Source organism: Rhamphochromis sp. 'chilingali' (assembly GCF_963969265.1).
Source record: "Rhamphochromis sp. 'chilingali' genome assembly, chromosome: 7".
Lineage (NCBI taxonomy): Eukaryota > Metazoa > Chordata > Actinopteri > Cichliformes > Cichlidae > Rhamphochromis > Rhamphochromis sp. 'chilingali'.
This window is the reverse complement of record NC_137934.1, coordinates 24,805,799-24,827,674: the sequence shown is the minus strand read 5'-3', so window position 1 is coordinate 24,827,674 and position 21,876 is coordinate 24,805,799. Positions and strand designations below refer to the sequence as shown.

The 21,876-nt window shown below is 39.4% G+C and overlaps 1 protein-coding gene across 3 annotated transcripts in view; it reads right to left on the bottom strand.

The window, feature by feature from the left end:
- Window positions 1-1,262: 1,262 nt before the first annotated feature.
- ptpro (protein tyrosine phosphatase receptor type O) overlaps window positions 1,263-21,876 on the bottom strand; it is a 45,530-nt gene continuing 24,916 nt past the window's right edge. The window contains exons 14-27 of one of the 3 annotated variants that reach the window (XM_080887356.1): window positions 21,708-21,846; window positions 21,022-21,142; window positions 19,321-19,389; window positions 16,966-17,049; window positions 11,521-11,556; window positions 9,992-10,073; window positions 8,449-8,539; window positions 7,907-7,983; window positions 7,655-7,789; window positions 6,902-7,024; window positions 6,660-6,814; window positions 5,378-5,513; window positions 5,069-5,190; window positions 1,263-4,516 (exon numbers count right to left, since the gene is read on the bottom strand). In XM_080887356.1, the coding sequence (XP_080743482.1) occupies window positions 5,086-5,190; window positions 5,378-5,513; window positions 6,660-6,814; window positions 6,902-7,024; window positions 7,655-7,789; window positions 7,907-7,983; window positions 8,449-8,539; window positions 9,992-10,073; window positions 11,521-11,556; window positions 16,966-17,049; window positions 19,321-19,389; window positions 21,022-21,142; window positions 21,708-21,846 (1,353 nt within the window). In that variant the 3' untranslated portion in view covers window positions 1,263-4,516; window positions 5,069-5,085. The remainder of the gene's footprint in view (window positions 4,517-5,068; window positions 5,191-5,377; window positions 5,514-6,659; window positions 6,815-6,901; window positions 7,025-7,654; window positions 7,790-7,906; window positions 7,984-8,448; window positions 8,540-9,991; window positions 10,074-11,520; window positions 11,557-16,965; window positions 17,050-19,320; window positions 19,390-21,021; window positions 21,143-21,707; window positions 21,847-21,876) is intronic. The other 2 variants (XM_080887357.1, XM_080887358.1) reach the window with 2 other exon arrangements.

Here is a 21,876-nt window from a genome sequence, read left to right as displayed (position 1 = left end):
AAAAGTTGTATCCAAGATGGCCGACTTCTAAATGGCCACCATGGTCACCACCCATCTTGAGGAGTTTGCCACAAACAGGACTTTAATATCACCAACCATTCCCATTTTATTACGGTGTATCCCTATAAATGGCCCACCGTGTAGAATTGGGCTGAAAGATCTATTGCTTTATTACCTATTCAGGTTGTAAATCATGTTTTTAAAAAGTAACTAAGTAACTAATTATTTTTGTAATCAGTAAAGTAATGGGATTACTTTTTGCGGGAAGTAATCAGTAATTAGTTACTGATTACTTTTTTAAAGTAACTCGACCAACACTGCCTCCAGCTTCACTGTGTTTATGCTAACATAGCCGTGTCGCTACCAGGTACATCACGTAGCACATCATTATATACCAGCTAGTCCAACTTCAGTAACCCTACAAACGTCACTGCTTTTTAGTTTTCTGTCTTTGTTTATGTTGGAAGTGATTGCAGAGCTGTACGTTTTAATTTTTTCAGAAATCTCTCAGTCAGAACATGCTATATCATGTTTAGGTGGAAACTAGCGAGCTAACTTCCTGCTAACTTCTAACTGTTAAATTTAATAAATTCTGTTTTCATGGATGCCTGGATGTCAAACTTAATTGTTACACCTGGTAAAGCAGCAACGCTGATCATTTTATTAAAGATTTAGACGGTTTTTAACTCTCAGTGATGCCACAGTGTTTATTTGACTTTGGGACCTGAAGCGACGGAGTTTTGGACCCAGATACTCAGAGTCCTCGAGGCTCCTGACTACGGTAGCCGTAATGTTTCGACAATCCATCAAGCGGTCCGGTTTCGTAGCTTACCAAAGTCGTACTAAAACATTTTTGAGTGCCGTGTACCACATAAAATTGTTTCGAGGTCAGTAAGCACAAACACAATTCATACATAAGGTGCACTGTTGATTTTTGAGAAAGTTAAAGGATTTTAAGTGCGTCTTATAGTGCAGAAAATACGGTACAGTGAGATGGTCAGAAAAGCTAGAATCATATATTGTGGCACATTGTACTCCATAAAGTTGACGTTTCAGTTGGCGACCTTCTGATTTTAATTTTCCCTTAAGTAGTACTCAGGACCTTGTTGTTCAAAAGAGCTACTGTTTTATATTCATGGTGCTATGTAAATCTATGTATTCATAACTATTGTATTTAAAAATTATATCGCCATTATGCCAACACACATGATGGTATCCTAAATTATTATGTAAGATCATACAGTTATACTTAGCACACACTGTTTTTACTGCAACATTTTTATTTTGTTCCAACACACACAGTAAAACTCTGTGACGGTGACCCAAGCTCGGGATCATCCTTCAAACTGTAAGTGACACAATGCACAATAATGGCACCAATGACGTACGAGTTCGACTGGACACACACTAAGCAAGAAAGAACTGTAGAAGAGTTTCAGTGCTGAGCTTCACAAAACTGTCTGCAAGTTCTGTCAGTTTTTAAAAATCTTTTTTTGACAGTCATACCAAAGTGCATTTCTCAGACCCCAGATGCATCCTCCACGTCCACGTCACGCTTCTAAACGCTGAGGCTTAAGAAACGGCGCCGGCGAGAATTCAGCTCTGAGCTCAGAGAAAGATGATTCACATTTACAACAACTTTAAAAAAACAAACTTCTAAAGCAACATCTCCACAAGAATAACTTTGCAATGACGAGTAGAAACAGAATAGTTAAGCAGTAGTAGTAGTATGTACAGTACATCTGATATCTAAGAGTGACATGGAAACTATTTCAGATCGAGCGGCGACTGAACCGAAGTACCCAACCGTTGAGGATCTGAGACGGCTGACAGGCAAAGACTTCAGGTGTGGTAAGCACAAGGCCACAAAGATGAATCATTTCACAAGTGGCCAGTGGCCTTTTTAAACATTCATTAATTACTGAAATATTTGCACAAACTTAATGCAAGGTGTCGTCAAAATAAAAATCTGTACTTCAGCATTAAGTGAGAGTTACCTGGTTTAGTATTCATTATGGGAATAACTAGCAAAGCAATTTAAAAGCTTTGCTCGATGTGCCAAAATGTAATTATTATGGGAAAAAAAACTACAATTCAGTTTGGTATGAAATCAAATTGAATTTTGATTTCATTCATCTGAAATGCGCTCCACCTTTCCCACCATGTATGTTGCAGTACACTTTCTAAAATAACAATAAATTTTGATTGTAGACTGTAGGAAGTGCAGAGTTTGTGTTATACATTTTATAAGCTTGATGAAATTTTTTAGCATTTTACCAAATCTTTTATTTGGATTGTTCAACCAGCTTTTGTGATTCATTCCAAAGTCATAGCTATCCCAAATGATTATACTCCCGTCCCCCAGAGTTGAGCTCTTATTTTGACGACACCCTGTATGTCCTGAATCGAGTGTAAAACTTTGGGTTCATTGAAGTCGACCACTCATCTGCTCAGTAGACATTCTCTACAATCATTGAGGAATGATGGAAATGTGAATATTCTTCTGCCCTTCATGTGAAATACTCAGTAGAAAGATGAACAATGAAAACTAAATCGCTGAATAGAATCTGATCTAACTAGCAGACACTGATGCTTCAATACTTTTCTGTACAGATCGAATTTGATGAGTCGGTCTCAGCCATTCGCAAACCGACACCAGGGGCCCAAAACCAGCAAAAACCTGAACTGTGGTGTTTTTTATTAAATGTCCGTGCTCACTGGTTTTCTTATAATGCCCGAAAAATCCTTTCAAAATGTTAAACTGTGGCAAAAACAAAACCCAACAAAATGCATTTTAGTGAAATGCACATGTTTAAAATACTTTTAGTCTAATACATACTAGACTGTAGTATGTGACATGGTAAAAAGGTAGGAAATACTACATAAAATGTTAATGATTAAATTTTGGGTGTTTTACTCATTGAAAATACTACAAAAAAATCTGTAATTAAATAGAAAAGCTTAGAGTTCAAAATGAACGAGAAAACAAACCGTTGTGAAGGAAGTTTCTTTTAAAACTGTCAAAGATACTTACAGGATGCGTACATTCTGTTTTGTTGCACTACAAACGCTGGATCACACGTGACGTCCAGTGAAATGTACGCTAAACGTTTATCGGTGTAGTACTTCTTTATAGGAAGTCACTGTGGGCATGTATAAGAAAACCACTGACTGCATCGGGACATTGAAATGCAGATATTTTTGTAACTTATGTATTTATACTTTCTAGTCCAGATTCAAAGGTATAATTTGTAGTTGTGCAATAACTGACTGCACTTCTAGACGGTGAAAAATCAATTTATGTGGGACCCAGATGAGCTCTGCTGATATGCTGAGCAGATATGTTTCTGTGACTTCGGGCCAGTAACGGGGAAACTTGAGAGATTCTGTCTCCGATGTCCATGCTGTCGGATACGGTCCTTTTCCTCTGCCAGCCCAATCGGACAGTCCAAAGCTCTACAGTAGTCCTAACGTTAATCTACAGCTCCAAGCATGGTGACTGCGTGCTGGTCGCCCACGGTGGGAAGCAGCAGCAAAATGCTTCCCTTCTTGTTCAGCAGCTCAGAGGCCTCAGTGCAAATACAAACTACAGCTCTACAACCACAGTCTCTAGCTTCTAAACTGGCCTCAAACACGCCGAGCGGCGACGGATGGCAGCGTGGGTACGGCGTTCCCCTCGACTCGTTTGTGCCCTCTTGTTGTACAGACCTAGCAAACATTCACACCGCTAGGGTTGATCATGATAAAGTTCGGATAGTGTTATGATGATGATATTTTTCTGCCGTAATTTGGAGCAGAAATCTGAAAAGTTCCTCATTTTTCACTTCTGAAGTTTGGCATATGCAGCCATGATGGAAAGATGACGTAAGTGTCTCCAAACATCCGATTTGTGCTCATCTTGGGTTCGCTCTTTAGTGAATGTTTGCTGGGTTCTTCCTGTGCAGCAGTCCTGGCAGTTAATCAGCGAGCTCGAGCCATTGGGGTTTTTAATTATCGACGTGTGCGGTAGGTGTGGCAGTGCGTAACGATGAAATCTACTGCCGCCGACTCCTACGCCCCAAAAAGCCAGGAAAGCTGCACCGTGCAAGACGACGGGCAAAGCAAAACCTGAACCTAAAACAAAGGTTTGAAGGGGAGGCCAGTGTGCTTGCTGGTTTTACAGCGACTCCTGAGATTAAAAACATAAATAAAAATGAAAAACCACTGACTCCGTTCCACCGACTCGTTGCCTCAACAGACGCAGCTTGTCAACGCTCCTCCGAGCCCACGTTGGTGTGAGTCAGTCCAGTTCAGAGGGCAGGGCTGTGGTTGAACATGTTGGTCAGTCAGTGAAGGCTCCTTAAGGCAAAACTCCATCCCATGCTTTAACACCAATTCAAAGAAAGAGACTGATAATAGTTTTCTCTCGCCCAGATGTTCTATGTTGTTTTTTTGTTTTTGATACTGATGATGAAGCGAGTCTTCTTCTGCAGAGAATGGATGCCTGAAGCACAGGAGGTTGGGGTGTGTTCACAGCCTGCAAAACAAGCAGAAGGGTTTAAGCACAAAGGGAGGATTTAGTCTAAAACACAAAGACATTCGTTTGGATCAACAAGAAGATGATGGATGCAGAGATAAATTCAATTTAAATTTAAGGTCAAACTTTTTTATCACAGATTAGTTTCTGAGGTAGACAGCTATCAGTCCATGGCATTTATATTTATACACTTAAAAAAAACTTTTCTTCATAACAGAGTTTAGGGTTGGCTTGACTCAGACCTGACAGGGTTCACTGAAATTAGTCCGAGACATTTAACCACTTCCTCTAGAAAGTTGTTGCTAATCATCATTGGTAGCAATGAAGATTAGCAGGGTTCTCTCCGGGTACTCCAGCTTCCACCCACAGTCCAAAGACATGTGACCTGACCAGGGTAAACCCCGCCTCTCGCCCTAGAATAGCTGGAAAAGGGTGTAGCCCCCGCGACAAAGATGAGGATGGATGGATGCTCTAAATCACTTTCTATACCGTGAATAACCATAAAGCATGTCGCGAATCGGGATGAGCCCTGATACTTCGGGTTGGACTCACGTCTGGAGGTGTCCTCATTATGTCTTGCTGGCATTCTCGTAGATGACGTCCGAGGTGATGGACTGCTGCTTTTTCTTCTGCCACATTAGCATGACGCACTGATGGATGAACACGTACTGCTCCTGCAGACAACAAACACGTTTGAACTAATCGTCCACCCTTTGATACTCACAATCACAAATTCAGGTCATTGAGGACACATTGGCGCAATCCAGTTGACGGTTTCTAAAGTGTGGACACTTAATGACTTCTTCAAGTAACTGTCTTATTTACACATGTATGTGTTGGTGTGATGTGCCAGTGTCTGACCTCAGTCTGAACCATCGACAGGCGATGCGATCGCATTTCCGACACCATGCCCAGGATGTCCACGTACTCATGCTCTCTGATGTGCTGCATCAGGCGATCCAGAGCGATGAAGGTCCCAGTCCTGCCGACTCCAGCACTGTCACACACAGGCGGCATCATTAGAAACCAAATCGCTGCTGTCGCTAGTCCACTAATGGACATCATAATGGCCATTACATCATCTCTCTAATTGCATTTTTATGGCTCAGACTGTCAGGAAACGAGTCGCCTTCCTGCTCTGAGAAAATCAAACCTGCAGAAATCAAACTTGGATAAATAAATTCACTCCGAGAAAGAATGAGGACATTACCCAACCGCTCATAAAACCTGAACGCAAACTGGGACGTTAATGGCAGGTGGGTCAGTTTCCACTAACGGAGAACTGACTCAGTTCTGGTTCTAATACAGAAGCAATATGAAAAAACATGGACCTCATTGGCTACCAGAAAACACCAAGAGGAGGACTTTTTATGTCTCAGTTACAATAGAAAACCATTAAACATCTGTCGAGCACATACCCATCTGTCAGAGTCTACATGGTTCCAAGTATTTCTACCAAAGAAACGCTCCACGGCTCTAAAAGTTTTAAGTGACATCTAAGGAAGTTGGTGGATTGAGGGTTTTAGGAAAAGCCATGAAATACAAGATGATGGGGTTTGAATGTGACAGATTTACACGATTTTTAAAATACCTAAATGATAAGTCTAAATGATCCAGTCCGTGGTTCTAGTGTTAAGATGGCTACACAGCTCCACAGATTACTGGTCCTGAAGTTAGAAACACTGAGATCAGGGAAGGGCTACAGAAAGAACCTCTTCAATGATTCACACATTCCCACAAACCACCATTTCTTCCTTTTAAATAACCCCAATTTTTTGCCACATCACTAATTCTTGGGACCTGGGTTCGGTTTTTTACTTGATCCAATTCCATCGAGGATCCTAGAATCTTTGCAACCATCCAGAAAATCCAGCCCATGTTTGTAGAACCATTAATAGTGGCATATATTGTGCACTAATGTTTTATTTTGAAGACATTTGCGCACTGCTTCTCTGTTTAAATAATCAGACTGCACCACCACTGGGTACGCCGTTTCATTTTATTTCATTTAATGAGCAGGAATGACAAAAAGTTTCAATAATGGTGATTTATTTTAGATTTTCCATGTATCCACCAGAGGACGCTAACAGATGAGTCACAGCAAGATAAAATATCTGCAGATGTTTTTAAGGAGTGGCCTTACCTGCAGTGGACGATGATGGGGTCTTTGGTCCTGTTGGCCTGCTGGCGGACGATATGGACGAACTGCAGGATGCTCTCGATGGCATTTACCGTGGGGACGCCGTGATCCGGCCACGAGGTGTAGTTCAGGTGGAGGACGTCCTGACTCTCATCAGCCTGCAGGTGGCAGTAACAGTTCACGTTCGATAAATGCACTAACTGGAAGCTTTTGTCAGTAGCCGTTTGGAAGTCAAAGAAACTCACATATCCAAGTCTGAACTTCCTGATGATCCACTCTGGAGACTCGCTTTCAGATAGCAACTCTACACTGACCTCACCGTACATCACAGGGTCCTCATTGAAGGGCCAGTAATGATCACACTTCACCTGAAAACATGAAGAAAATTACAGCCACAGTTAACAATGACCACCAGGGGGCAGAATTGTGCAACTTCTGTCATTTTACTTTATTTTTTTTAAAGAAATTTTCGTCTTCAGATCCCCCCCCAAACACAAAATATTTGTGTGTATGTATTTTCCCCTTATTTATACTAATTTAGAAATATGACATTAATAATTTCATTATGCAAATAAAAAACACAACATCTTATTTGTTTTTATTCTTCTAATTAAACAAGAATCATTTTCTGATCTGATGAAAGGTGAAGATGGTGATTCTGTGCTGAGCCATAGGTGGATATGTGTAATGTGACTGTCTGTTGATTGTGTTAATCACATTACTTGTGCTCAGTCTGAATAAAACACCAATAAATAAACACCAAAAAATCAGAATCCTTCGAAAACCATTTTTAGCAAGTATTTGCTACTACAATTTTTCTTCAAAACATTATTTATTAATCAGTCTTTTAATACTTATTCTAATGAGTCATCTTTACGTGGCTGTCTATTTTTACGTATCTGTTATTTTTTTTGATTTAAGTATAAAATTTAAAGCGGCTTGAAACCTCCAGATTTTCCACTTACAAAGAGTTAAACTGATTAAACATAAAGTCTCACCCGGCGCCGTTCACTGCACTGTGTGAGCATGACGATGATCGGGGATTTTTGCTGCAAAACCATCTTCCAGAAGTCATTGCGGGTCTCAGGCAGCGGACCCTGCGTGGCGATGTACTCTTTATTGTGTCTGTAGCCCTGGAATCCAAACACAAGCACAGAAGAAAAAAGTAATTCATGCAAAACATGGACTATAAAAGAGATGAAAAACAAATGGATGCTAATTCCTCACATTTGTGTTGTGGATGTACTCACGGGTATGTAATTGGCGTTGATGTAGTCTGAACCTTCGTCATTGTGCATCGAGATCAGCTTCACCCGACTGAAGTCATCTTAGAGCAGATTTTCTCTCGTTAGTCCCAAGATAAACTACAGGTCGTCACCAAACAGTAAAACTTGTCCTCGTACTCCGAGGAACACAAACGCTCACGTGACTTTAGAATCAGAAAAAATGAAAGCTCTCCATTTCTATAAAGGCACTTAATAATGGCATCTTCACTGTAGTTAGTGGTGTGCGCTGGTTTCAGAATACAACTCTGACGAGCTGGATTTTTAAGTCAGAGAAAAAGCACCGCGAGGCTCCATTTTACACATTTATTACAGACCGTCTAATGAAAGTAAATTTTCTCTGGGCAATAAATCAGTAAAAGTGGAGGCTCACGGTTGATTTTATGGTTTCCCCATGATCAGCGGGTTGCTTTCAGTCCGGCCCCGCCTTCCTCTTTGTTCTGATGATCTTGTGTATTTTTTTATCTAGATATTTAAATCTAGATATATACATGTTAGTGCAGACTCACAGGGGAGGATGTTGGTGTATCTGTTCTTGGGCCTGTTGATGGGAAGGTCAGCAGCATCATGGGAAAGATCCAAACCGATGCTCTTTAGATCCTGGAAAAAAAAACATCAGTACTAAAATTAAGGATGAGGATCATTTAAATCTGAGTCAGATTTTCAAATTAAAATGCTCTTAAAAAGCTCCGAGGTTATGTGAGATGTAAAATGGACCCAGGGGTCTTCTCCTCATTTCCTGTTCCTGTGCTGGATGTTCATATTAAAAATGACCAGAGTGTCTAATAATCAGCTCAGTGCATGTACACAAATCCCTGCAGCCTGTTCTAACTGTTATCACAGTTTTTCCTACTCTTGGAACTGTATGATGTAAGAGAGGGTAGACAGAAGCCCCACCCACCTCCTGTTCAAGTTCAAAACAAGTGATTTGACATGTTTCTGTTTGTGAGTGTTAGAAGAAAGCTGGTTTAAATGAAGAGGAGCTAAAACGGGTTGTTTCAAAGAGCGACTGAACTGAATCTTGGCATCAGATAAAGAAGGATTATTCTGAAGTGTGAATCATGCATAGCTGCTTGAACAGTCAACAGTAAAAAATGCAGGTGGAAATAAGGGGAATGGATCCACTTTGAATAAATGTATAATACTGGGTGTATCAAAAGTTAATCAGATTTTAAAACGCTGTATTTTTTAAGGAATTCAAAAGTTTAAAATACCTGGATGAATATAAAGTTTTACATAGAAAACTTTATATAATGTCTGCATGTGTCTCCCTTCAAATGAGTGGCACGTGTCCATACGACAGGAAAACCCATCCCATGCTCTTGCGAGCACGTCTGCAGCCACCACTGTTGCCATGCTACCTACCAGCACGAATCTGCTCTAACAGGACATGTTTTGATTGTTACTTGTGAACGGCTGTGGAATAAAGCACCCTAAAATCAGATGACACACCCACTATGCAGAAAAAGGTTTAAGCCTCACTGCAGTTTGAGCGCTAGAGGAACATTTTTAAAAATTTGATTTCATTTTCAGTTTTAGTTTTTTGTGCTTCAGTTTAGACCGTATTTATTTACGTAAAGAAAAACACAAAATCAGGCGCCACATGATAATTAAGCATCTCGCTGTTTTCCCAAGTAAGGGGAAGTGTCGCCCAACACCCTTGAAAGGCACACCCATGCATCTGAATAAATATATAACTAAAAGACATATTTCATTTAAATTGTAAACATTTAAATATTATGTGTGAACTGATGAAATATGTAAGATCCTGCTCACTTGCTAACGTCAGGCGATGTATTAGAGCAGCATTCACTCCTGCTGATCTAAATCAGACTTTATTTGCAGACTTTATTTCATCACTCACTAGCCTAGAAGCTTATCAAGGTCATTTTGGGACATTTATTCACTTCCTCTTTTGGTTTTTCCTACAGAAACGTCACCAGAACCAAAGTTAAATGATATAAAAAACACAGAGGGTTTCAGATGCTTCCCTCTGCTTCTCAGAACAAACGTCAGGCCTGTTGGTCTCAGAAGACGTGATTTAAGTTGTACCTCGAACTGCAAGGAGAACTTGTAGGCAGAGTCCTTGCTCATGTCTTTGAAGAAGGCCTCAAAGTCGTCCAACTGCACAGGGCTGAAAGCACAAAAAAAACACTATCAAATGGCTGACACCCACCACCGTCTTTACATTTCGCTTTTAATCTCACCGATAACGAAAGCTCCAAGTCCTATACGGGCAGATGTTTGCTGCACAAAACCTTTAATGAGCTCTAATGTTGGACCTGAAGATCTCTTCACCCCAAACAACCTGCAGTTGGTTCTATGAAACCCTCAGGCTTGTATATTCAGTTCACCTCAGCAACATTTCTTTAGCTCACACTGCAGCAGTGTAGAAGCCTTGATGCTGTCAGCTCATTTATCCATGCGCCTCACTGGCCAGCTTGCCCTGTGCAAGTCATATTTTCAGCTATCACAAGAGAATAACCAGCGCCTGATTCAGAGTAGCTAAGCTACAGCTAGCTTGCTAATGTCAGTTTTTTAAACTGGAAAATTTTAAATTAAGTAAGTTTAAATAAATTAGTCAAGAAAAATAAAGAACAAACTGCTGTAATACAATCCAATTGCCCTGAATGATAGATGGGCCTATGTCTATACAGCACCAGCTCACAGGTAGGCAGGTAAGTAGGTAGAAAGAAAGAGAAATAGGTAGGAACATAAATAGGTAGGCAGGTAGAAAGTAGGAAGGACATAGCCAAGAGGACAGTTAGGCAAGATGGGACGGAAGAAGGCAGGTAGGTAGATAGGAAGATGAGAAGAAACGTAGAGAGGTATACGTGGAGGTAGGAAGGAAAGGTAGAAAGATAATGAAGATAAAAGGGAGGTAGGCAGGCAGATAGATGTAATTAAGGAGAGAGTTAGGTAGGCAGTAAGGGAATAACAGGGATTTCGGGAGGGAAAGGGTAACATAGGTAGGTAGAAAGGAAGGGAGTCAGGAAGGTAGGCATATAGTAAGGCAGGAAGACAGGTAGGGAGGTAATTAGGTAGGTAGGTAGATAGGTACTAGGAAGGTGGTTAAGAAGATAGGTGGATAGATGGCAGTTTGAAGAAAGTTGGACAGTATCAGAAACGTTAGGCTTCAGACTTCTTTTACATTTGTTGATCACCAAAAACTTTGCATTGGTTCTTAAAACACTGTTACAGGTAACCAGCATAAACAGGTAATTAACACATAGGTACTACAATGCACAGGGAACACTTACTCCATAGTAATAATAAGATGGAGCAAAAATGTATCTGTTGCCACCTAAAGGTCGAAGTTCTTGCAATGCATTAATGAGTTCATCACTAAGGTAAAGCATGAGCAATTTCATGCACCTGAAATAATTTATTAACAAACCTTTCAACACCCACAAAAGTCAGAAATCCCTCTGAGTACACAGTTAATGTTGGTTCAATTTCTCAGGAGACTGCTGGATAAAACTGTTTTCTGGCTGAAGGATGGTATTAGTGGTGAACACACGCACACACACACACAGAAAGATGAAGCCCACAGGCTGAAAGCTGCATGCAGTCGTCGTTACCTTGTTAGCTTCCGTTTCTTTAAAGCAGTCTTGCTCCTATAAAATACAAACATGTCAAGTCCTTGTGATGATTTCTGACCCCTCCTTCATTCACATCATTAGCTCATGTTGGGCTTTGACCGATGCAGGTTTTTACCCCTTAATGTAGCATCTCCCCCTGCTGTGTGGTTTGTTTTCAGTTCGTTTGTAAATTGCTCATTAAACCCAAAAAGCTCCAGCAGAACAGACACGATCCAGAGGTTCAGTTCAAGGACTCCAATTAGCTGAGATGAAGCCTAGCAGACAGCTAGCTGCTACACCTTCCTGTGTTTCCATATACCTGACAATCAAAGAGGCCACACCCCTAATAATAGAAATTTTAAGCCATATTACAATTTAAACATGGGGGTTATAACAACATATAAAATTTCACCCCTAACAGTTTCATATTTGTCTCTGACTCCTGATATGTGCCCCACTTAAACTGCTAAAATCTTCTTCAATATGTAATAAGTATGTAATAAGTTGTTTTTTTTTTGTTTTTTTTTGTAATAAGTTTAATACAGTTGTTATGAAGGGGAAATCACCTTTTGAGATGAAAACAGTTTGTGTATAAGGCTGTAAGCATGTTTGTTTCTGCTGTAAAGTTTTAACACGGGAGTCTAAAAAGTTGATTCTGCTCATGTGGATGTAGCGTAGTTTCTTGATGATAAATATCCAAATTGTCATGACCATTGATCAACAACCACTGATCAAAGACCTTTGATCAATGACAACTGATCAATGGCCATCAGTAACAATCACAGTATTGTAAGATGGTGACAGATGTACCCTTAGGCCCCGTCTTCAATTCAGAGATGGTCTTTCCCTTTTCATGTAAATGGCCTCCTTGACTCCGCGCTCACACCAGCGTTCCTCCCTGTCCAGGATGTGTACATCCTCATCATTGAAACAGTGTCCACTGGCCTGTAGGCGTAAACAGACTGTGAAGTCCTGCTTGATGAGGTAGCTCTTCTGTGTCGCGCCATCCACTTCGCCAGAGGTTGTTTGTTTCCCTCAAGTATAAATCACAGCAATCCTCCTGGGACTTAACAGGGTACACTATATTACACTGTTTGTGCCAGGGGACCTAATTTTTGGCGCAGTGTGTTCAGAGTAAAATGCGTGTCGACTGTTCCAATACTCCTGACACATAAGGGATCGCTAAGGGTTTTTGACTAGGCAGCAGTTGTTCTTCTCTCCTGGATCGCCTGGAGCTTTCGCTCACCATGTTAGAATACTGTGATTGCAGCCTCTGCTAGAGATGAGAGGAACTGGAGGTTTTCAGTGTTTGTGCCTATTTTCGCCCCAGAGGCTGAAGGTTCAGACTTTAGTTCCACAGTTAAGAGTCATGGGCAGGTAGAATATTCTATTTAAAGCATTTCCTGTATACATTTCTTGAACTATGGTTCTGTGGTTATTAATAAATAAATAAATAAATAAATGGTCTATTTTAGATCAAATTTGTGAACTGCCACAATGCTTAAAATATTAAGACATTTGATACTGTAAAACACCAAATATCTTTCTTAAAAAGTATTTAAATGTTATCAATAATCACTTCATTTTTACTGACAAAAATTAGAAATATTATTTCTTTTTTGGGCCTTTTTTGATAGAAGCAGTGAAGAGTGACAGGAAAGCGGCAGGAGAGAGAGAGGGGAACACATGCAGCAAAGGGCCACAGGTTGGATTCTATTTTATTCTAGACTAGATCTCACATTTCATTTTTTGGCGTGAACAAAATTTCCAGGTTATGATGAATGAGCAAATATAATTGCCTCTTTCAGTATTAGTTTTTTTTTATGATGCACCATGGCAACAATAAAATATTTCACTAGCTGGGCCCACGTCCTCATTTTAGATTTGACAGTGTTTTAGTGGGTAAAAATGAATGCTTTGACATGAATTGAGCTGCGGTTTGGGGAAAGCCTCGAAGGGGACTGGCGATGGCTCCCAGGCCTGGCAGATGCCCATGTACTAAATAGAAATGAAGAAGTTAAAGAACTGAGAACAAGAAGGGAGGGAGGGTGGGGCACGTAAACCAGAATGAACAGCTTGCAGAACTGGGGGAACCTATATAGATGACAACCGGAAGGAGCATGTTTGGAGGCGTGGTCCTGGTCCTGAAATTCCGATAGATAATTTCCAACTAAACTGTACATTAATTATTCCAGTCACTTACTGAATTGCATAAAAGCACCAAGTCATTTTGTTTTGGATTTAGTCCCAGATAAAATGATGGGTTGTAGTTTTTAGACATTTTTGCCTAACTGAAATCTTATTGAGGTTCCTATTCTGTCATATATCTACGCAATAATAAAAGGGCTAGGGTTATGGTTATGGTCTATCTTCAGTAAGATAGATTCACACAAATCACTTTTGCATATAACGCCAGTACCGAACCCAAGCATCGGTCCAACCCAACAAAGCAGAACTTCAAAATAAGTCGACCCATCAAAGCAAGACAATGTCATGCTCACAAGTATCGTCTTCATCTAGATCTGCTACCTGCTTAATGCTACAGTCACACTAAGGAAAACAAACCATGGCACAACCTTAATTACTGCAAAAGTGTGCAATGAACTTGCCTTGCCTCTGAAATAATTTTTGAATTTGCTTTGGAAATTTGCTTTGGAAAAAAGGGACCAGGTCTGCAACCATTCAGTCAGTTGCTGGCTTCAAAGTGTCAACACAGCATTAAAACAACAAAAAGATGGAGTCAGTCTGCTACCAGTTTACAATTACATTGGGTCAAGTTGGCAATAACATGCAATCTGTCTGTGATAATACGGCAATTAACTGGGATACATTTGCTTAAATTACAAATCTGTTGCAATCAACAAACACAGAAAGTAAAACAAACACATTCATCTCATAGATTTAAAAATAACACAAATAACACAGCAGTTTACCTGTACACACAAGCTTGCTTTTCTGTAGGAATATAATCAGATTATAATCAGCTGGCAACCAATTGAGTTGAGGTCCTTATTACAAAGTGATGGATTGTAGACGAATTGCAATTATCAGTGCAGACTGACTCAGACTTCAGTATATTGGCAATCTGTCTGCATTTATACATTATCAAGATCTTATTTGTCAATCTTCTCCAATTTTTTTGAGAGTGATTGCAGTCAGTCCGAGTTGGAATACGACCGTTTCAAGACAGGTTGCTTCCTACCAGGCGACCTGTACAGTCATCTTGTGATTGCCCAGATTAAAGGTGTTACACAGTTAACCTCTGGATTACCCAGGAGGTCAAGGAGGTTGCCATCCTATTTTCACCCTAGTGTGACTGAGCCATTAAGTTTCTCCACAATCATGCATCTTCTGTAATTTTTGCTCTTCATACTTCTGTATCTACATTCAACCATTTAACACAAATTGTGTTAAATTGGGCCAAATTTCCCCCTGAATCACTCATGATGTCCTGAAAGTTCCTTGGTTTACAACCAAGTTTTCAAACATCAAGTGGGAGGAAATCTGGAGACGCTAAAACACAATCCGCTAGTTCATCTTGATCCATCAACATGCACATCACATCTACAATCTATGAGAGAACAGAAATCACAACTGAGTAACAAAGAGACTTCTAAAGAAAAAGTCCACAAAGAGAGAGACAGGGAGCATGCAGACACCAAAGCCGGAGTTAGCATCGAGAGTTCGCTTCATGCTGAAGTACATCCAACATGTTAGTAGAAATACACTCAATGTGACTTTGAAGGTGTAACCACAGACACAGCATTGCAAGACAAAGTTTAACATGTCAGAAATGACATCTGACTACCTATTTATGTCGGGAGTTCCCTGTAGTTTCAAAATGAAGTGTCAAAATGCTAAAGAAAAGTCTGGTGATGTTTTATATATTAAGTTTGATATATTTTGGTTCTTGTCAACAAACAGTCACATGTCCAATCCAACACTGAGTTTTGTCTCCTGCTAGCAACTAACACTAAAGAAAACATTACAAATAAAAATAATTTATAACACAAAAAAACCTAAAGGGTTCCAAAATGGATCCCTGAGGAACACCAGATTTCATATTCACAGAAGCAGAATTGCAAGTGATCTATTTATACATCTAAAGATAATATTTTGTTCTTGTTTTTTTTTCTTTTATTTGACTGTTTTATTTGATATTTATCTACATATAAACATGAATTAGTAAACATGAATAGTAAGAAATCCCAGCTGATTATACTAGATAACTTAAAAATGATCACATTTGTTTTTTGGTTTAGTCCCAAATAAATTGATGAGTTAGAATTTTTGTGTGCATTAAGTGTAACATAATGCTATAAACACACACCCAAAATTGTATTCAAATTTGAGGACTAAAGGCCATGCATAAATAAAACAGTAAATCCCTGGTGACAGAAAAATAGATCTTGGGTGCATTTGTAACATAAACTATGTATTGTGCTGAATTGAGGTAGCGGTTCTTACACAATAAGTACCAAACTGAATATCCTGAAGCTTGGTGGCGACGTGGAGCATGGATTATTGAAGAAACCTGTTACATTTTGGTTTTAATTCACTTTAAACTTGCAAAAGAAGACAATGGCTTTGCAATTAGGCTACTTCATTCAGTCATATTAAATGAGTGTGTCCTGGAAAAACAACACAGGCCTTGAAATGAACCCTTGTGAAAAACTAGATTCACTATCTAATCTAAGTAAATTTGCTAGAATTAGAGAACCATCACAGGACATTTTCAGCCACACCATCCCTATGCAGGCGTGGTATGCAATGAAGGCACTAGTTTCTTAAAAGATAAATGAGTGTATTTTGGCTATAGAAGCATGGATAAAACTCAGGGAGGAGCTCAAGGTGGTTGGATAGGTCTATTAATGTTGTACTTTTAAACAGGACATGGCTATTTGTTTTCTACCAACCACCAAAACAGTCACTGCACTACTTTAACTCTGTGGTTATTATTTTAAACTTGATGAAGTGGTTATTTTAACCCAAACCACAATGTTTCCCTATTGAAATGCACCAAAACACCTATAGCCAATCAGAAGTTATTTCACTGCTACAAAGGAGGATCAAAGCTTTTGACCCAGTAATCTCTCACTTCTCTTGTTTTATGTGGACCATTGTTGACGAATGAAAAGGACTGTTTTGTTGGCAATAGTTTGGTTTTCTTTGTAATTGATATTAAAAAAAATATTGACCTAAAAATAGAAAATATGAATGATGTAAACCCTGAGGTACATCACACTGACAAATGGATTGTTGTTTTACTCCATACAAAACACCACCAGACTTATTTGTGAACTCTGGATCCAGACGTGATCCGTGACTCCTCACTTTGGTTAATTTTGAGAGTAAAACAGTGTCTCTGATCAATACTGTCGGCTGTGGCTCTGCTTAGACATGCCCCTGAAGTGCAGTGTTTTTGGCCAGCAAGTGCTTACTTACCAAGGATTAATATAAAAAGCCAAAAGATAGTCAGTCCAAAGGCAGGATGGCAGTAGGGTAAGGAAGGCAAAGAGACTTCTTCGCCTGAAGGGGGTTCAAATAAAAACAAGAATAAAAAAAAAAAAAAATAAAAAATGAAAAAAAAAAAACAGACACGAGGGGGGTGATAGGTTGGGGACAGAACATGGTGCTCCATTAGTAAAGAGGCACAGAGCGTCAAGAGCTTCACATTAGTGCTGAACACAGAGTTAATGCATCATGCAGCCGCTCAGAGAGTGTCCTGTTGTGTCTCTGGAGGACAACAGGAGTCTGTATGCTGCTGGACGTCAATGGTCACTCTGTTTCTTTTACACAACCCCCCAGCCTGAGTTTGTGACATCACTGCGTCCTCCCTGCCATCCCACAATGCAACCCTCAGCCAGGACCGACACCATGTATAAACAGTTCTCAGTTTGTCACTTGGCAGTGACAGCCACCTTTATGAACCTGATGATCTCATTTACATTTGTGGTGCCTGGGTAATGACCCCACTGATGCCGATACATTTATGAACTCCTCTTTGTCCGTCTGGGTTTTCCTGAGTTTTCTTGATGAAGCTCGGGAGCACAAACATTAAAATTTAAGTCATGTCAAACTTCTACATTTTATTGCCACAGACTTAAATGTCTCTGTAGTATCAAGTAATAAAACTAAGTCTAAAACTAATACTAAAACAACTTACTGGATGAATTATCTTGCTGACTTGTTCATAAAAATGAGAAAACATTTAGCCGGCTAGATACACTGGATAATACACTGTTAGTTTCATTCCAATTTTTATCATTGAAAAATATTTGCATCACCTTCTTGCTAATAAAATTATCTAACCTATGTCATAAAAGTGTAAAACTGTGAGTTTAAAAAATGAATATCCCAGGAAGTGAGCTTTGAGGTACACCATACTGGTTTTACACTGGTTGCTTTGGACTTTTTTCAGGATTTGTTGAAAGCAATCAAAGAATTCACATAAAAATCAGGTTAATTAGAAGGTAAATTACATTAAGACTTATCTTCCTTAAGTTTTCCCCCCCCACAAACATGACATTTGACGACCTCCCCTGAGGTGTAGCAAGTTTCTACACTTCAGTGTATATTAATGAAGAGGTGGTTTGATGACAATTACAGTCATTTTTGGGTTTCTCCAAGAGTAGGTCCATTGGAAGAGACCACCTTTGCTAAATTCTGATGCGCAATAAGCAGCCTGACATATGACAGAAACTGCTCAGTTCATATAAGAACTCCTATTAGGCTTTCAAGGCATAAAGAGTTCAATCAGAATTAAACATAACATTGTACAAAACATATGGAGAATTGTTCATCATGATGTGTTTCTTGCTTATACCTTTCATATTTTACAACTATAAATAACCTAACTGTACATCATATTTATATTGTTTTGCTCTATTTTTTATGCTGTTTGTGGTTTTTGTTTTTCTTTAAGTGGTTCCATTGTTATATAACATAAAAAGGGATCATTTAGTTCTTTAAAACTTGATATATTCAGATAAATGCTCTTGAAAGAATTTCCTTTTGGAGCATCAGTGGGGGCATCGCGTTTTCATCACATCCACACTGCTGTGACATCACACAGTGAGTCTGTCCACATGCACATTAAAAGCAAACTGCACCATCACATCAAGAAGAAGAAGACACTCTGATGGAAATGTGCATTTAGTGATGGAAGGTCAAATACAACAGCAGATGGAAGCCAAGGTTCTGCCTTAACTGACCGTCTTTCAGCTGTTATATTAATCACAAATCTCCAAATGTTTGTCAGAAATAACATGTGAGACTGAATCTGATCCATCAGCCACTTCACAGTTTAAAAACAGGCACTTTTTGCCTCTTCTGCTTGATTTTAAAGGAGAAATAAAATTGAATTATCTTTTCTTGTTTTGAACAAATTAACACGACTGACTCAAAAAGCAACATTTTGTCCTTTTAATCTGAGATTAGGGGAAATTCAAAGCTTTCATCATCATCAAACACCCCATTTCAGCTGGTCCAAACAAAGCAGGCAAGGGTGCTGAGCTCTTTGTCGTCGTCATCATCATCATCATGGTCATCGTCACCTCAAGCTGTATAAAGCACCACAGATGAGCTATAATCTGTGCCTATATGTTCAAATCCCTAATCTGCCTCTTCAATCCCCCTTCCGGGCTGCTAATCTGCCTCTGATTGGGTCTTTCGTGGGTGTTTGCACATCCAAACCGAGGTTGTGTGATTACTCAAAATCCAAGCTAAAACAACATCCACCCGTGCGTGAACGCTTAATTTGTGATCTGAAGATGAACAAACACATGACGAAGCTCGTACCAGTTATATGGAAGCTTTCCGTCTCTCTCAAACGAGGCGAAGTTGACAAAGGTCTCCGCGCCACACTCTCTGAAACAGAAATTAAAAAGCACATGTGGTGAGAACAGCTCAGTTTGAGGAACTCAGAAATTATAGATGACTTATAAGGAAATGGAGGAAGCTGTGAAGTGAGTATGAAAAGAAAATTTACAGTGAAGTAAAGAATTTATCAAGCCATCGGAAAATAACGACTTTCTTTGCTCAAACATTTTAGAAACATTTTAAAAAATAAAAATTCAAAAAGATGAAAAATAAAAATGAAAAAGATAGAATAACTGGAGAGATGATGCAGGGTAAAGTTACGATCATAAGGTAATCATAACTTTGTAACACAGTTTAAACATTTTAACCTCTGCATGTGATTCACTAGTAAAAGTCTGCATGCCGCATTCTGATTGGCTCATGTGAAAAATTTGAAATAATTCTGCTTACTGATGTTTATTAATGCTTTACATTACATTTTTTAACGACTTTGGCCACATAAAATTAAATGTAGAACTATTAATTTATAATTTTATAATGTTAACTTTTGCATTCAATTATTTTGACACATTTAAAAAACACTACTCAATGTTAAAAAGGTTCTAGTGCGTCTGTAGTCTGACCTACATTAAAAAACCTGAATTATAACGTAAGTGTAACGAAAACTGTTGAGTAAAAATTATATGATTTAATTTTAAATTAACGTCAACATTTTTAAATGCACCATTTTAATGTCACAGCATTTATATCCTGCATAAATATGATACAAAAACTCCTGAATTGAATGTGCAAAGTAGAAACTGATTTAAAATGTATTCATTCTAACTTTTGTATTAAATTGATTTTTTTTCATAATTTTTATGTTAAAAAAGTAAATCTTTTATTTTTGTCATACAAGTATTTTTTATTTTCCACATTATATTTGAGATGTAGCATTAAGATACATTCAAAAAAATCAGTATTTTATTTTAGTACAAAAGAGAATACCATTATTCTATAAATCTGTAAAACACACATATTACAGTACACACAGTGTAATACTGTGTAAATATTGCTTCCTCAATAACGTGTAGGTCTATAAAGTGCCTCGTAAACACCGCCCATGCCGCTCAGCCTCCTGACAAGAGGAAGTAGTTTGCGTCCTAACTCGTGCGTGTCATGACTCTAAGAAAAAAAGGTGTTGTGAATTATGAATGCCAGTTAGCTGGGCATTAACGGCTGACCACAGCAGACCACAGCTTGACCGCTTTACAGATTAGTGTACAGCATGCAGACACCCTCTCAGTTATTTCCTCAGAAATTCAGCTGTGAATCACTCTGAAGCTCCAAGATTATTCATGCTCATAAACTCCAATAACTGTGATCCAAATTCCATCATTTCTATTCTAAATGAAGGACTTTACTTTTCTTAAAACTAGAATAAAGTCCATAAACTGATCTCAATGGGCATTTCAAAAACAAGACATTCAGGACGCATGCTTGTTTTGTTTTTTTTGCAGGATCTGCTGCAGAAATGCACACAGAAACTAACCTCATACACTACAACTCATGCACAATAAACTCATACACTGTATCTCAAACACTGTAACTGTCACACAGAGTGAAGCTGTTAAGGCCAAATGAACAACAGATGACTGCGTGACAGCAGAGGGCACTGCTGCTGTGCTGACTTTGAGTTACCTGGTCATCTGCAGGTGTTTCTTGCGCAGCACAAGCAGGAACAGAACGAGCAGGCTGATGAGCAGGATGCTGAGGACAGCCAGAGCCGAGATGGCAGCAACGCTTGGATTCATCTCTTTGGCTGCAGATATACAGACAGACGCACAGACAGACGTTGTTACCTCTCAGCACAGTCCTCTCCGATTTCATCAGTTTTCTCAACACAGAACCCTTCCTGTATGGTACTTTCACATTAAAGTTCTTTTATCAAGCGGGTGGCCTCCAACTGTACTTTGCTACAAAGATATACTATAAAAGATCGACATAGAAATTGTGAGCTTCTTGTTGTGTTGAAAGAGGGGTGGCTCTCACAATCCTTACTCACTGGTTAACACCTGTTATGACAAGGTGCTAACCAATGAGCTTGCTGCTCCTCTGTGACTAACGGCACCAAAACGTTTCACTGAGTCGCTGCAAGCAGCTGGAAAGAGTTCACTGAGCTCAGCTCCACAGCACAAATCTTCTTCATGTCACACTCACCCTCAGTGGCTGCAGTTCACTTTACTGCCTGCAGGAGTGACTAAAAACATTTTAAATCTTCAAATTAAAGAGCTGCACTTAGTTCAGTTTTCACTTTTAAGATGTTTCAGGGCTCAAATAAAGACAGTCACTGCCCTCCTACGGTGCAGGTAAATGGTGCCACCTACCAACGGTGCTGACGCTGATGTGTGTGGGTTTGCTGGGCGTGCTGTAGCTGAAGCTGGTAACGGTGCAGTTGTAGCTGGACGATGGTATCAAACCAGAAATGGTGACCACGTGGGAGGTGGAGGTCTGCGGCTCAAGGGCCTGAGGAAGAGGAAGAAGAGGTCAGATTTG